The 15,404-nt window shown below is 29.5% G+C and overlaps 1 protein-coding gene across 1 annotated transcript; it reads right to left on the bottom strand.

The window, feature by feature from the left end:
- Positions 1–8,072: 8,072 nt before the first annotated feature.
- On the bottom strand, positions 8,073–11,328 carry LOC115724172 (uncharacterized). The gene is made up of 3 exons (XM_030653645.2): positions 10,679–11,328; positions 9,164–9,746; positions 8,073–8,549 (listed from the first exon to the last, which is right to left on the bottom strand). The coding sequence occupies exons 1-3, from the start codon at positions 11,141–11,143 to the stop codon at positions 8,236–8,238; spliced, it is 1,362 nt and encodes a 453-aa protein (XP_030509505.2). The 5' UTR covers positions 11,144–11,328; the 3' UTR covers positions 8,073–8,235.
- Between the last annotated feature and the right edge of the window lie 4,076 nt (positions 11,329–15,404).

Here is a 15,404-nt window from a genome sequence, read left to right as displayed (position 1 = left end):
CAGTGAAGGCCAGCAACAAGTGCTAGTTCAATGGTCTTTATGTGCCCCAAAGGATGCAACGTGGGAATATTTTCAACAATTCTGTCAGTTGTACGGGTTTACCAACCTTGAGGACAAGGTTGTTTTCGAGCAGGGGAGTAGTGTTAGCCCAGTCCAATTGGAAAGCCCAATACCACTTGACCCGAAGGAAATGCAAGAGAAGGTGAGAGGCTGGATTGAGCAAGCGAGCTGTTAAGAAGAACCAACTCAGTTGCCAAGAGAAGTGAGCGGCATAGAGAAGAAAGAGAAGCAACCAGCAAGTGATGGAGAGAGAGTGCAAGCACGTGAAGCGTGAGTGCGCGTACGACCCCGATGGCTCAAGGAATTTGTTAGGCTGGAGCAAAGAAGAGAGGAGCGGCTGGGAGTATTCAGTTGTATTTATTTTCTTTTATTTTCATTGTAATTTCAGAACAGAGGGTATATAAAGACCCTTAGAAAAATTTGTGTTTTTGGGTTGTTGAATGAAATTGCTGAAAACGGCTGGAGATTGGCCTTGTCTCGAAGAAGACGTATCCTATCAATAACCTTCTATTGCAACATTCGTTATGCATTGTTAAAAAAATGATTTAAAATGTTGAATTAAGAGCGTAAAAGGATTAGTCCGACACATATTACTTCTGAACAATTATTTACAAGTGTATATATATTTATATATATACACTATATAAATGAGCAAATTAGGTTAGACCCTAAATGGTACCTACTTTTGTGAAATAAAGAAGAGCCACTTAAAGACTCACCTAAACACCACGCGTATGTGGTCGTTCGACCAACCGAATTGAACTGGTTGGTGTGGTGTACACCTTATTTTTTGGAGTGTTTTATTAGCTGGTAAAAGAGATATTTTCTCCTTAAAATTTTTAGACACAATCCAACTTTTCACGATTAAAAAAAAACGGTTTTCTTCCTATTTTATTTTTCCCATTCAATTTATTTTTGAACAATAATATTATTGAAGGTATACATTTAACGGTTTGCTAAAGTACAGTAGTATTTCGATACATTGTACATTGTCACAACCCTCTTAAAAAGAGTGATTTAATCCACCACTCAACTCAAAATATTTATTCAATAATATTGTTCCTCTTTTATTAGTTAATTTATATTAACAGTGTTTACAACACCTTCAATTATTTATTACTTTTTTTGGGTCTACAATTAAAAAGAACCACAACAAAATTAGATGCCAATAAAAAAAATGTTATTTATAAGGTTGAACATTTACATTATGCATCAATAATGCATATTTATTCTTTTTTTTAAAAGAAACCTCAGTTCAAATTAAACCAAAAAAAGGTTTTTAGGATCCATATAGCGAAAAATCCCTCCCCTTGACAGTTCAGTAAGCTAAGGAAGACAACCTGGCATCTTTAGAGAGTTTATCAACACAATTGACAAAAGCAAAAGAAACACTAATAAAACTCCTTTGAAGATCCAAGACCAAGGAAAACAGGGGCCACATCTTCCAATTCAATTCAGGGACCTTTCCATATTGAGAGAGTTAAGAACCAATTGAGAATCAAATAAGATAGTAACCTCCTCCCAATGATTCTCTCTCTCCCAAAGCAACGCTAATTTGATAGCTTACAACTCAGCAGTAATAGCACTAATTGCAGCCAATTTATGGTCCTGACAAACCAATTTTGGTTGTCAAAATCAGCAGCCAAAATAGCACCGCAAAACTTACCAACTTTGAAAGAACCATCAGCCAGGATCATTTTTGGAGCAAAGGGAGGTTTGTTGCTGTGAGACAAACCTGTTTGTTACTACCTATATAATATATATATATATCTATTCTATATAAAGTGTGCCTATATAACTGAAATTCGTGGTTTATGAGAAATTCATGGTGACTTTTTATTTTTATTTAATAAAATAATAAAATATTATTTATATCTAATAAAATAATAATAAAACAAATCTCATTAATATTTGAACTGATATTTGATCCTAAATATTAGAGAATGAGAATCCATTTAAAAAAGAAAACAACCGGGAATCTGAGGCAGCAGCCTAATAGCGAAGCTCCTCATATACATGTGACAGTCGCCCATCTCCATTGCTGACAACTTGGTGATTTTTCTATCCAATTAGGCAATAACCACAAAATCAAAGCTTTGTAGTCTATTCTTGGTGAGTTATCATTTTTTTTTTGGTTTAGTTTGTTCTTTCTTTTATTATTTACCACTTGTTTCTTTTTATTTTTTGTAACAGTTTTATGTATGTGATTTTAGTCATTAGAGTTGTTTGTGATTCTTCAGTTGCGATAAAAGATATGTTGATAGTTGCGATAGTAGGGTAAACTTGTATGCATATAAAGTGTTTGATATAATTCTTCAATGACTTCTTCAAATTGCCTAGAGCAGCGGGTACCCATACACCAACAATACAAGGTATACGATTTATATAAGCATATTTTAGGTTGTATCAGTTAGTCTATGATGTCAAGAATTATCATTAGATTGTATTACTCTTGCTTTATCAGCTCTAAAAGCCATTGAACCTGGGAAATTGAAACTTAAACTTGGAGGTAAAAATCTTCAATTCTCATAACCAATCTTTACAATTAATCAATAAATTTATGTTGGGGTTTCAAATTTCAATATATGTAGGAGTTGCATTGGGAGACAGTTGGATATCCCCTGAAGATTTTGTGGTAAAAAAATTATGATCTGAATTTTCAATTTCTTTTTTATTTTACAACTATGGGAATCAAGTCATTTCAATGTTTGATTTTACAACTTGAAGGTGTTATAAGCTCTAACAGCAATGAAGTAGTACTTATGAACATAAAATGTGGAATCATTTGTATGAACATTATATGACGTCATGACCTTAATTCTTTTCTTCTTTTTTTGTTGTTGTGATCAATTTCAGGACTTTTATAACTTTCTATTGGATTCAGGAATGGATTCAATTTCATCATCTTCAACAACAGTACTTCAATTGTCAAAAGAGAGTGCATACAAGAGATACTCAAGATATCTTAGTGTATTGAGATCATCATATATTGCATTCATTATTTACATTTAATTGTCAAAATTATGAATTATATTATTTAAATATACATAATAATAATCTTATCTAATAATTAATAATAATTTTTTTTAATTTTTAATTGTATCACTTTTAAATAAAATAAAAAATACCTAGCGTAAAATTTAATATACTTGCCTCGCACGTAGATTTTTACTAGTATATCTATTCTATATAAAGTGTGCCTATATAACTAAAATTCTTGGTTTATGAGAAATTTATGGGTGACTTTTTATTTTTATTTAATAAAATAATAAAATAATAATAAAATCAATTTCATTAATATTTGAACTGATATTTAAGATTCTGGTGTTTGTTTTCTTTAATCTTATACTTTTAACTGAATTTAAATGTCTCAAGTATATATATTATATAATGACATATATTTTACTCTCACTGATTAATCTTTTATTGTTCCCCATAAATATGTTACATATTGAATTTGTATTTGACTTGACTAATCTCAGTGATAGTGTGGTAGTGGCTTTCTTGCAACAATGTACTTGAGGTCGATAGAAGATCAATGTGTGAGTAAAGAGCGAGTACAAATAGTATAGGTATTCTTTCTTTTCTCTTTATCTCTTCATCTCCTATCTCTTTGAATTATATTTATATTTATAATTTTTATTAATTTATTGCAAATTTCAGTGATGATAACATTGGGTTCGAGATGCTTGAGGTTGTATTTTGTTGAAAATACAATAAAGAATAAGAAAAATTGTTACAAATGTTATAAAAAAGACATTTATTTAGTGAATCAATTATAATTTGTGTGGAAATCTCAAATTTTGAGTTATATATATATACTTTCTTTCCATGTATAGTTATTCTTCATTAATCTAATCCTTATATTTATAATGATTATATTTAGTACTATTCATGAAATCTCCATTCTCCTTAAGCAATACATAGTTTATTTGTTTCTATAATTTTGTGCTAATTTTATTTTATATTTTTTATGTGCCAATTATAAAGTAATAATATATATATATCTGATATTTTCTTAAGGTAGAGTTTATATTCAATTTCATATATTGGCTAATTGTTGGTACTATCTGATTCTATTTTTTCGTAATTTTTTGACTTATTAAACTAATTATTATACTTTAAGTTACTCATTGAGTAAGGTAAAATAATTACCTTAACCTCTGAAATTTTATGAAGATTTTGACAACAAAGCTCAATACAATTTAAGTAAAATCTTATTTTCAAGTTTAGCAACAAAATTCAAAATGAAGAAAAAAAAAATTGAGCATGAATTTAGTGAAGCTATGAAAATTCAAAACATATACTCTAAGATATTTTTTGAAACAATAATAATCAATTCTTATTTTTCAAATTAAAACAATAATTCAATTAAAAAATTATGATAATAAAAAATTAAATTAAATTTAAATGTAAACTATACTTAAGATATTTTTCAAAAAATATATAACTTTTATTTTTTTTCAAATTATCTTAAGAATTATTTTAGAATATGTATATATTTTCACATTATATATGTATGACTAAGTTTTTAAATTAATTAATATAGCATATTATTATTAATAAATTAACTACGTTAAATAATAGGTATGGTTATATATGTAGAATATTATTAAAACAATTATTCTATAGATTTTAAAATAAATATCAATAATAATTATTATAATCTATAAAATTGATTGTTATATCTATTTTCTACATAAAGTGTGCTTATATAACAGAATTCTTAGTTTATGAGAAATTCATGGATGACTTTTTATTTATATTAAAAATAAAATAGTTTATTAATAAAAATAATATAGTTTATGAGAAATTCATGGGTTACTTTATATAATGAAATAAATAAAATAAATCTCATTAAATCTAAAAAAATACAATTGGGTTTTTGCTTTATATATTATATATATATATATTGCTAAATAATTTTTCTATTTGTTTTTTTGGCTCGATCAGGTTATAATTGTTTGCCTCCACATCTAAATCTGAATATATAAAATGTGGCTATATAAACGAATTTTGGTTTATGAGAAATTATTGACTGACTATTTTTAAAAATATTATTTTTTTTTTATATAAAATGTGGCTATGTAACAGAATTCTTGGTTTAATATTATTATTTATTTTTCTGTCAAAATATTAACAGAATATTCTAATACTTGACAGAATATTCTGATTAGAAAACGTTAATTATAATTGATTAATTTTAGATAAATAATCCTACCAAAATTTAATCTAACAAAATTTTCTCTCTAGAGCAAAAATCCCAGCCTCCAACATAACGTTTACCAGTTTATAACCTTAGTTATAATTTCTTAAGCTATATTTTATAATTTTAATTTTCATATTAAAATTTGAAAAATACTAATGAAGACAACATGCTACATGCTATTATACAAAAGTATTGCATTTATATATCCCACGATGTTTCAAAAATACTTTTGAAAGTTCATCTTGAATTAATTATTAATATGTAATAAAAGATATTAGTTATTATATTATTACTTCAAACAAAGGAAAGTTCTAGCGGTGCTTTTACTTTCTAATCATCTCTTAGTTTCGGGCAGAAAATCATATTCATGTGTTATGTGTACGTTAAATTTTTGTTAATAGGCCAGGGAAGAGAGTATAGTCTTACAAAACTTGAAATGTGAACCTGAGTTGTCAGCATATACATAACCTCAATTTTGGCTTCTTTAACCAGCTGCCACACACAAGTTACTTACTCTAAATTTATAACCATTTACAATTTTTTAACACTCAAAAAGTTACCAAGTTTGTTTTCTATAGCTCTACTTAGTAAGGTAGAAAAATATTTTCAGATTGACTCCTCTATTCCGTTTATTAAATGAATTGTTTTCAAGTTGACACATTAACTTAAAAATGACACAATAATGACCTACTACAAAGTATACACTTATATTCATTCTATTTATTGAGAATCAAAACTTCAATCTTCTCCACTAGATTAGCCAGACACACACAATATTATTTGGACATAAACACAGGACACAATATTATAACTCAAACTCATAAACACTTAGTCGAAACTTGAATGAATAATGCCACTCTTTTAAGTTTTAATTAAGACTGTATATGACTAGGCAATTTTGGTTATTGTATTATCATTGCTGCTACATAGTTGATCATTTTTAGATTTTTGATGTGAAATTTTGTATTGTGAGCTTTTTACAGTTTCTAATAGACTTCAATGAGTAATAGATTTATATAATTATACTTGGAATAAATTTTGATAATGTTGTTTGGTAGATTCCTATTTTGTTATTAGGTAACATAATATTATTATTCGTTAGGTCTGTCACAATTATTAGAATGAATCAATTTAAAATCCTTTCACTATATTGAAAGGTGAGATTGATTTTAATATGAGCTTAATTATATATTTTATTTTGTATATCTATTGTTTTATTTGAAAACAGGTGAATAAATGACTACACTATATACAACAATTAAGGACATCACTCCAACTACAGAAAGTTGGAAGAATAAAATGAGAGTGTTAGAAAAATTTGAAAAGCGGACAAATAAGAGTTCACCACTCAAATATCAAATACTTAATGTTAGCAGACAAAAAAATATACAATCAGTTAATTTACTGTTGAAATTGTCAATACTCTACTAATAAATGCTATATTTTTCGAATTTTTCTTGTACACCCGTTGCAACAAATTATTATTTCATAAATATATATATATTTTTTTCTTAAAAATGAACACAGGGTAATGATGTTGAACCTAATAACTAATAATATATATATATTATTTTTAATTGTATCACTTTTTAATAACGTAGAAAAAAACTAACATAAAATTTAGTAGACGTGCCTCGCACGTAATTTTTCGCTAGTATATATCTTTATATATTAAAAGTGCTTATCTAACGGTATTTCTTGGTTTAATAGAATATACTTAAAAAATAAAAGAATATTCTGTTAAATTTAACGATTACGTTTGATCTCCCGTTAATAAATAAACCCAATAATTAAACCCAAAAATTAAACAATCTTTTAAATATTAATAATCTTTTTTTAAATTAAAAAAATCATCTTACTCCCATCTCTCTCTAACAAACCTATCTTGGGAGAATATTAATAATTTTTTTTATTTATCTTTTAAAAAAGAAAAATATAGATAAAATGTCTAGAAAAGATAATATAAATGTGAGACTGTATATGAGTATTTATCTTATATGTTTGTGCTTATTTTTAGTTTTATTTTTAATTTTACTACCAAGAGGAGAAGGTTGAAAAATATTAGAATATGAAAATATTATTGGTGCTTATTAGTAATTTGCAAAGAATGTGCCGTTAATAAATAAACCCAAAAATTAAACAATCTTTTAAATATTAATAATCTTTTTTTAAATTAAAAAAATCATCTTACCCCCATCTCTCTCTAACAAACCTATCTTGGGAGAATATTAATAATTTTTTTTATTTATCTTTTAAAAAAGAAAAATATAGATAAAATGTCTAGAAAAGATAATATAAATGTGAGACTGTATATGAGTATTTATCTTATATGTTTGTGCTTATTTTTAGTTTTATTTTTAATTTTACTACCAAGAGGAGAATGTTGAAATATATTAGAATATGAAAATATTATTGGTGCTTATTAGTAATTTGCAAAGAATGTGAAAGTCTATAAATATATAGTTGTGTAGTTATTATTAGATATGAAATGAGATAATAGAACTTTTTTTAATTAGAAGATTAATGTACATTTTACTATTAATAACATACATTATTATAACACAACTATATTTTACTTACTAAATATACTGACACATATTTTATTTTTATAAAACAAATTGTTCAAATAATTATACCATTTTAATTATTAATTAAAATAAAAAACTAAAATATTAAATAAAACTAACACGTGGCTTGGCACTTAACAATCACCTAGTATATATATATATATATAATAACAGGAAATATGAAATGACGCTGCAAAAAGGAAAAGAACTAAAAAGTACAAGATGATGATGATGATAACAAAAACACATCTGGATATCTGATTAAATGGTACATCTTTAATTGTAAACTACCTATATCTGTCCATACGGTAGATCTCTCCCCATAAATTGCATCGAGAACATATATATATATATAGTACATGGTAAATTATTATTAAGATATAATAGAATTGTAGCTAGCTAGGCCACAACAACATTGCGCGTAGATTGGCACCATCGGTCGTAAGGAACCTGAAGATTAGGCCAATCAGAAGCAGAGATGGCGAAGTCTTGTATCCAATTTGTGAGGATGACTTCTTGATCCATCGGTGGCAAGCTCCACAGCGCTTGGTCGATCGCTTTCTCCACCTCCATCTTCTCGAAGTAGGTCAAGACAGGGTAGGCAAATCCGTTCCCAGCATGGCAAAACAACGGAAGCCACAGAAGAAGCAATCTGAACTTCACTTCTGCTGATACCCCAACCTCTTCTCGGTTTAATTCACCAAATAACATGGCTGGATAATATATATGTATAAAATATATGATTAGTACTTAAATATATAAACGTATCTAGATATGATAAAAAAAAGTCCTAAAGTCCTAATGTATATATAAACATTTATATATATATGAGAAATATTGTAAGAAATATATAATTCTAAATAAGTAATATATTATTTGGTTTAATTTAATATTAAATTTTAAATATTTTAATTTAATAAATAATATATAAAAAAAAAAAACTTACCGCTCCCAAGCACCTTAAAGTAAGTAGCAATGCTATAATATACATAACTAATAGGGTGTTTTATAATTAATATCAGTATCATATAACATAAAAATGTCGACCATCATCACATGCATGCACCACAAAATTTCTAATTAGCATAATTCTCAAGTTAATTAAATGTTATCGTACACATTTTTAAAAGTCATTACTACCACTACGATACTTTTAGTAAGCTTATGCAAATCTAATATGGAACCAGATGTTTCTAAGTTTACTATATTTTATTTTTCCATGCTCGTGTACTACAACTAATTAGCAAAATTATAGTATCCGAAAAATAATTATATATGATTAAGATTGAAATTACGATAAATTAAAGAAAGAGAAAGTAGTAATTACCTGATATTTTGACAACGAGGCCTTGAAGCCTGGGATCAGTGGTGAGAGAAATAGAAGCCAATCCTGAAGCATAACTCCACTGCACCAGAGCTTCATCCACTGCCCCATAAGCCCTCAGCTTATGGCTTATCCACAACAGCTCCTCCACCAGCTTCTCAGCCACCACCTCTCCTCCTTCCTCTTCCTCCCAAACAACCCTTCCTCCATCTCCAATGCCACCACCAATTCCCGTCAACCGTTTTGTCCCCCTCGAGCGGACCCACGAACGCACCACCCCAACACAGATGCTCATTCCATTGATGTAAGGCGCCACGTAGGAACCGAACGGCAGTGCCCTGACCGCGCGTGCTGCCCACGCTCCGGATCCCGAGTACTCATCGTTTTTGTCGCGGTGGCGCTTGTCTAGGGAGCGGTGGAGAAGGGTTGAGGTGCGCTCAAAGGCGGAGGAGAGCGCCATTCGGTTGACCTCGAGCATTTCCGGGTGTCCCGATGCAGCGTTGCCGTCCATCACACGCTCCGCCATCGCCATGGCGAACTGGTACTTCCTTGAGGTGGCGGGGATGTCGTTGAGCAGGGCCAGGATCTGCGCATGAACAAAGTGACCAGTCAGACTACGACACGTGGTATACGGGGAGATTGTTTGTTTGATGGTGACGTGGCAGAAAGGGTGTATATGTGTACGAAGGTTTTAAAGTTTTTCCTCCCTTGAGAACACTTGTCTATATGACGGAAAATCGACTATGACGTGGGGTATCTTTGGACAAAAACTTTTATTCTTAGTATATACTTGATACATAAGGAATTAAAATGCATCTAAAATAATACATTATCTTTGAGAAAATAAAAAATACTAAGGGAAATTACTCCACATACATTATTTTAATTTTTTTTTTTTTCAAATTTACAGTTTCAGTTTTTAAAGTAGTTGCAGCGCTAGTTGCAGTAGGAATTTTTATACGATTTTTTTATTGCAATTTAAGTTACAACGCTAGTTGCAATAAGAGTTTCTACGTAGAAATGCAAAAAAAATATATATATATATATTTTAAAGTGTAAAAATAAAAAAATAAAAAACCCTATTATTAATTGCAATAGATTGGAAATCTTACCTTTTGTAATATTATATTCGGAGAGTACTAGAAGCAATATATACATATTCGTAAATACTCTTTTTCTAAAAAAAATAATCTTTATTAAAAAATTAGACTACATATTTTTTTAGTATAAGTATAATATTTCTTTTGGATACATGAATATAAATTTATAACTATATGAAATATCAATTAATATAATTTGTACAAGATTCTCTGTAATAATTAAACTTTCATTAGCTAATTTCTCTCCCCTCCAAATTCTAATATCCTTTGCTAAAACACAAGTGACATAAAAGGAGCAAAACCCATTAAACACGTGAAATCTTAATATTATTATCATGCATAAAATTCATTTAAATAATAAAATTGAATGGCCCCCTCATTTTACAAAAGTATATACACTTTTTTATCCTATTATTACCTGAGATAGGGCTCTTCCAAGAGCTTGAACAGGCACAGCCTCAACACCCTCGTTCAGAATCATCTGCAAAGAAGAAACGGACAAAGAAGCCGAGGAAGATGATGTCGGTGACGATCCAGCTGATCGCGGGAAATCGATCAATCCGAAAGGCGAAAAAGCTTGAAGAAGATTGAAAGGCATAGATGAATAAGAAGAATATCCCATTAATGAGAGAGAACAAGAAGGTATGTTATCCATCAAAACCCTAAGAACCCACAAGGTTAGCCATGTCATCAGCATCATCATGAACCGGAAGTGATCTCGAGGCTTCCACTTCCCAACCTGGTTATGAACACCGCCTTTTGTCACCGACACAAGAGTCTTGGCCGCCGAATTCACCGTCGACATAAACATTGAGTTGAGAAACGACGACGACGACGACCTTGTTTTGTGATCATATTTTACTAGACTCAACTCAGAAGACATGATGATATATTAGCTTAGCAGCTAGGTATAATAGAGATCTAATAAATTTGATAATATGCAAAGATTAGTGGACTTTATTTTCTCTGAATATATAGAAATGTTATTCCTTTTCTTAGTATTGAAGGAGATGGCGAAATGAGTTTGAAAGTTCTGGATTATCATGAGGTGTAAGCGTGTTAAGATAAGAGGTGTGATAGTTTTAAGGGTGAGTTTGGCCAAGTGTTTGTATTCTGGAGAGACATGTAAAAGTTTTTCAGAAGCGAATATTGTCGTTTTTGTCTGTTGAAAAATTAAAGAGCAGTGTTTTTGGGTATATTGGTAGTAATGCTGTTATGACAAACTTTCATTTTTGACAGTTATTTTCACCATTGTTTGGACTCATTCAGCTGTTATTTACTAACTTCTCGTAAAGTTAAAACGGTTATACTGTAGGGAAAAATTTACGAAATTATATGAATTAGTTATTATTAGAATATTGTTGTGAGAGGTTTTAGTAATTTGGTGTACTGTTAATCTTATTTAGTGACCTGTTAAATGTTTGAATAAGTTATTTTAGTTTATTAACTCGGGTACCTTTTATTTTGAGTTGCCTATATTAAGTTTTGTGTACTACTTCTTTAAGTGAACAATTAAAGAAATTTAAATGACAATAATTATATTTGTAATGAGTGAGGAAGGTTGTTAAAGAAGGAATGTGTATCTCAAGTGAGTTTATTTGTAAAGTGTGGAAGACACTGTAGTTAATGAGATCAAACTGTGTATTCTCTTTTGTAATTCTGTTTAAGATTGAATAAAGTGATAGGTAATGGTACTTATTTTTCAACCAGGTGAAAATATGATTGTGTTTTTTAACCATGTGAAATATTACAATAGTAATTTTGTGACTTGAGACATATGCACGTATTCAACTATATATGCATTTAATGTAAGATTGATATTTCCCTTTCATTTGTTCATCCCATCCCAAGCTATTCCAAGAGTAAAGAGTAATGCTCTTGAGAGAGAAATAGTTAGAATACATCTTAGTGAGAGAAATCTAAGACTGGAGAAAAAGAGAGTTCCTACAAATTTGTGAGAAACATTTTTTAAAGAGATGGTGAGCTTACCACACTAATGTGTGTGAGAATTTTGAGGCATTCCTCAAGTATTTGTCAAAACTTGAGAGTGTAATATTGTACGTTTCTATTATTATTGTTATAGTAGAAAGTTTACTGTGGTTTTTATTTGCCACGAGATAATTTTTTAGCGTGCATTTGGTGATTTGATTAATATTCGTAAAGTACTACTTGCAATGGAGGATATTCGAAAATTTTAAATTTGCTTTGTGATTGCAGTTGTGATTGATCTTTCACATCAGAAAAGAATTTTCAGAGTCCCCATTCTATTTTTTCGTAAATATTGATCCTGAAGGGGAATTGGAATACTATTCATTAATCCCAACAACTGGCATCAGAGCCATGAAGTCGGAGTTCTATTCTTGCAACATCATTGGTTACATACGGCGTAAGTAGTTCCGTTTATGAGACTGGAATTTAAGTAGTCACTACAACATTTATGATTATTAGAGGCGGTAGATTCCACTGCTAATAATCCCTTAATTCGACGGTAAAAGATAATAGTGGTGGGATCTACCAGTAATAATCTGCTAGTAATACCCGTTCGCTAAAAACTTATATTAGCGGCAGATTGACACCCCTGCTGCTAATACTAGTGTCAGATTTATAAATTGATATTATTATTAGTGACTGGACCTGGCCGCCTTTAATACTTTTACATTATTTTAGTTTTTCTAATTATATACTAATATTGATAAAAATTAAAAATAATGATCATTTAGATAATATTTATTAATCAAGAACACTAAATATTATATAAACATATTTATTATTGAATATTTATGTATGTAAATATTTAAACAACAAAAAAATAGCAAAATAAATAATTATCCATTATAACATTTTAGTAAATAATATGTTCAGACAACAAATTGGCTATTTTATCAAAAATAATGTTCATCTTCAACAACAACTGCATAATTGAATTTATTGCTACTAACAATTGATCTACTTCTTTGCTATCAAATAATTTAAAAGTCATCAATCTTTCTGTAAGGATCATATTTTATCAGGATCTAGATTTACTATCAAGTGTATTGAATTAACATCCTAAATATGAATTCTCTAAAATAATAAAATAAACACATAAGGGTTTAAGAAAATTTTACATTGATTGCAGTGGAATATAATGACTCCTTCTGTTCAAGATCTCTAGCCCTTGATTCCTTTCTATAGCATAGGATTATTAAGATCTGAACCTGGATCTCTTTCTCTTCGGGTTTGGTTACCACCGTCTTACTCAATATGATTGAGTAATTGACTTGCTATTGTTGGGATTTTATGCCCTAAATAAAACTCATTTCAATGTAATCTGATTTGTTATCAATAGAAGATTAGAAGTCATTTATGTTTACATGTAGTTTTCATGTTTATGGTTTAATGTGTACAAAATCTGTTGAATCCAGAACATATAATGATTCACAATTACAATGATGTCAATACAGTGGAAGGTAATTGTGATTATATGCTTCAAAAGATAATGTCCCTTGATTCATCAATGCACTAAATTTACACTAATGTGACAACGATAAAGTATACTTACACCTTGGATAAGTGTTATGTTCTTTCCAAGACATTGGCAAAGTATGCTAGTTTCAGATGTATGGAGTATACATTGGACTGGGACCGATATTGATCTTGGTAAAGATATTATAATCTTACTATTGTATCTTTCTAAGTCAATATCACTAGTTGATCTTAGATCAAAAGATCTTAATCCTGACATGGTTAGGTTTTATCTCAAGAGTGTTATGTGTGTTCTTTGATTTGTTAGTTAAGCCTACCTTTTGGTCCGGGTTATACGTACATTTTGGGAACATGATAGTACAATTGAGTGGGAGCGCTAAACATAGATATGGAATCTATAGCTTCTATCTGGACATAGAAGTGAAATGATGATTTCCTTAGAGCTTGACTTAATAGAGATAAATGGAAGAGCTCTTATTTCAGTAATTATATTAGTTTATTGAAATATAATTTATAGGAAGCTAAGTGTTTTAAGGATAAAATATATTGAGATGTGAAACGGTAAATTTGTCCCTACTCGGTGTAAATCATCTATAGAGGATCTTTGATTATTGGGACTAGAACGATGGTTAAATGTTTATAGTGTATCTATATCGTGGAACATATAGAGCGTTCTATATAATCGAGAGTGCAATTCCAAGTTCTATAGTGGTTCAATAAGTGATTAATAGGTTAAGGAATTTACTTGGTGAATTCTAGATTTGCTTATTGGAAGCTCGGTTGTATAGGCACATGGTCCCCATACTAGTTAAGACAATACTGCTTGTAAGACTCAGTTAATTGATTTCTAATTAATCAATTATAATTCTAAAATTAGAATATGTCTAGTTTATGAATTTTCACTAAGCTAGGGCTTAATTGTGAAGAAAAGAGATTCTAGAGTTTATTTGTTAGTTAAGAGACTTTATTAAGTCTAATTAATAAATATGTTAAATGGAAATTTTGTTTTATAATTAATTTTAATTATTAAATAAATAGTTTTGGTATTTAAGTGGTTGAATTGGAAAATATGACATTTTTGAGAAAATAAGAAAAATAGTTAAAAAAAATGGCAAAATTGCAAAGTGGTAGGGCCCACATCCATGGCCGGCCACTTGGGTCTATTTTACCATTTATTTTATCAATTTTTAATGCCAAATAATTCAAACCTAAACCTAGTTGGATTCCTATAAATAGATAGTGATGGTCTCAAATTAAAAGTTGATGCATTCAAGCGTTTCAGTCAAATTTTGAGCTTTCTATCTCTCTCTCTCATTCGAATCCTTCTCTCTCTCTCTCTTTGTCTCTTCAATTTCGAACCCTTAGTGATAGAGTACATGCCCACACATAACAAGTTGGTAATCAATCATAGTGTGTAAGACTGTGAAGAATCCAATTCAAGAGAAGGTGAATCGGCCGGGCTCAGATCTTGGTGATACGTTGCTACAGATAGGATACAAGGGTTAGAGAACTGAGCAGGTGGAGTCATTTAATTACGCTGCAACCAATGTAAGGTTTCTCAAACTTTATGTGTGTTTAAATTACATTGTTTTAGAAATTCATATTTAGGATTTTAAACAACATACATGGTAGTAAATCTAGATCTTGGTAAAAAAAATAATCCAACAACTGGCCTCAGA

The sequence above is a fragment of the Cannabis sativa genome, chromosome 9 (assembly GCF_029168945.1).
Source record: "Cannabis sativa cultivar Pink pepper isolate KNU-18-1 chromosome 9, ASM2916894v1, whole genome shotgun sequence".
NCBI classification, from domain to species: Eukaryota; Viridiplantae; Streptophyta; class Magnoliopsida; order Rosales; family Cannabaceae; genus Cannabis; species Cannabis sativa.
This window is presented reverse-complemented; position numbering and strand designations above follow the sequence as displayed.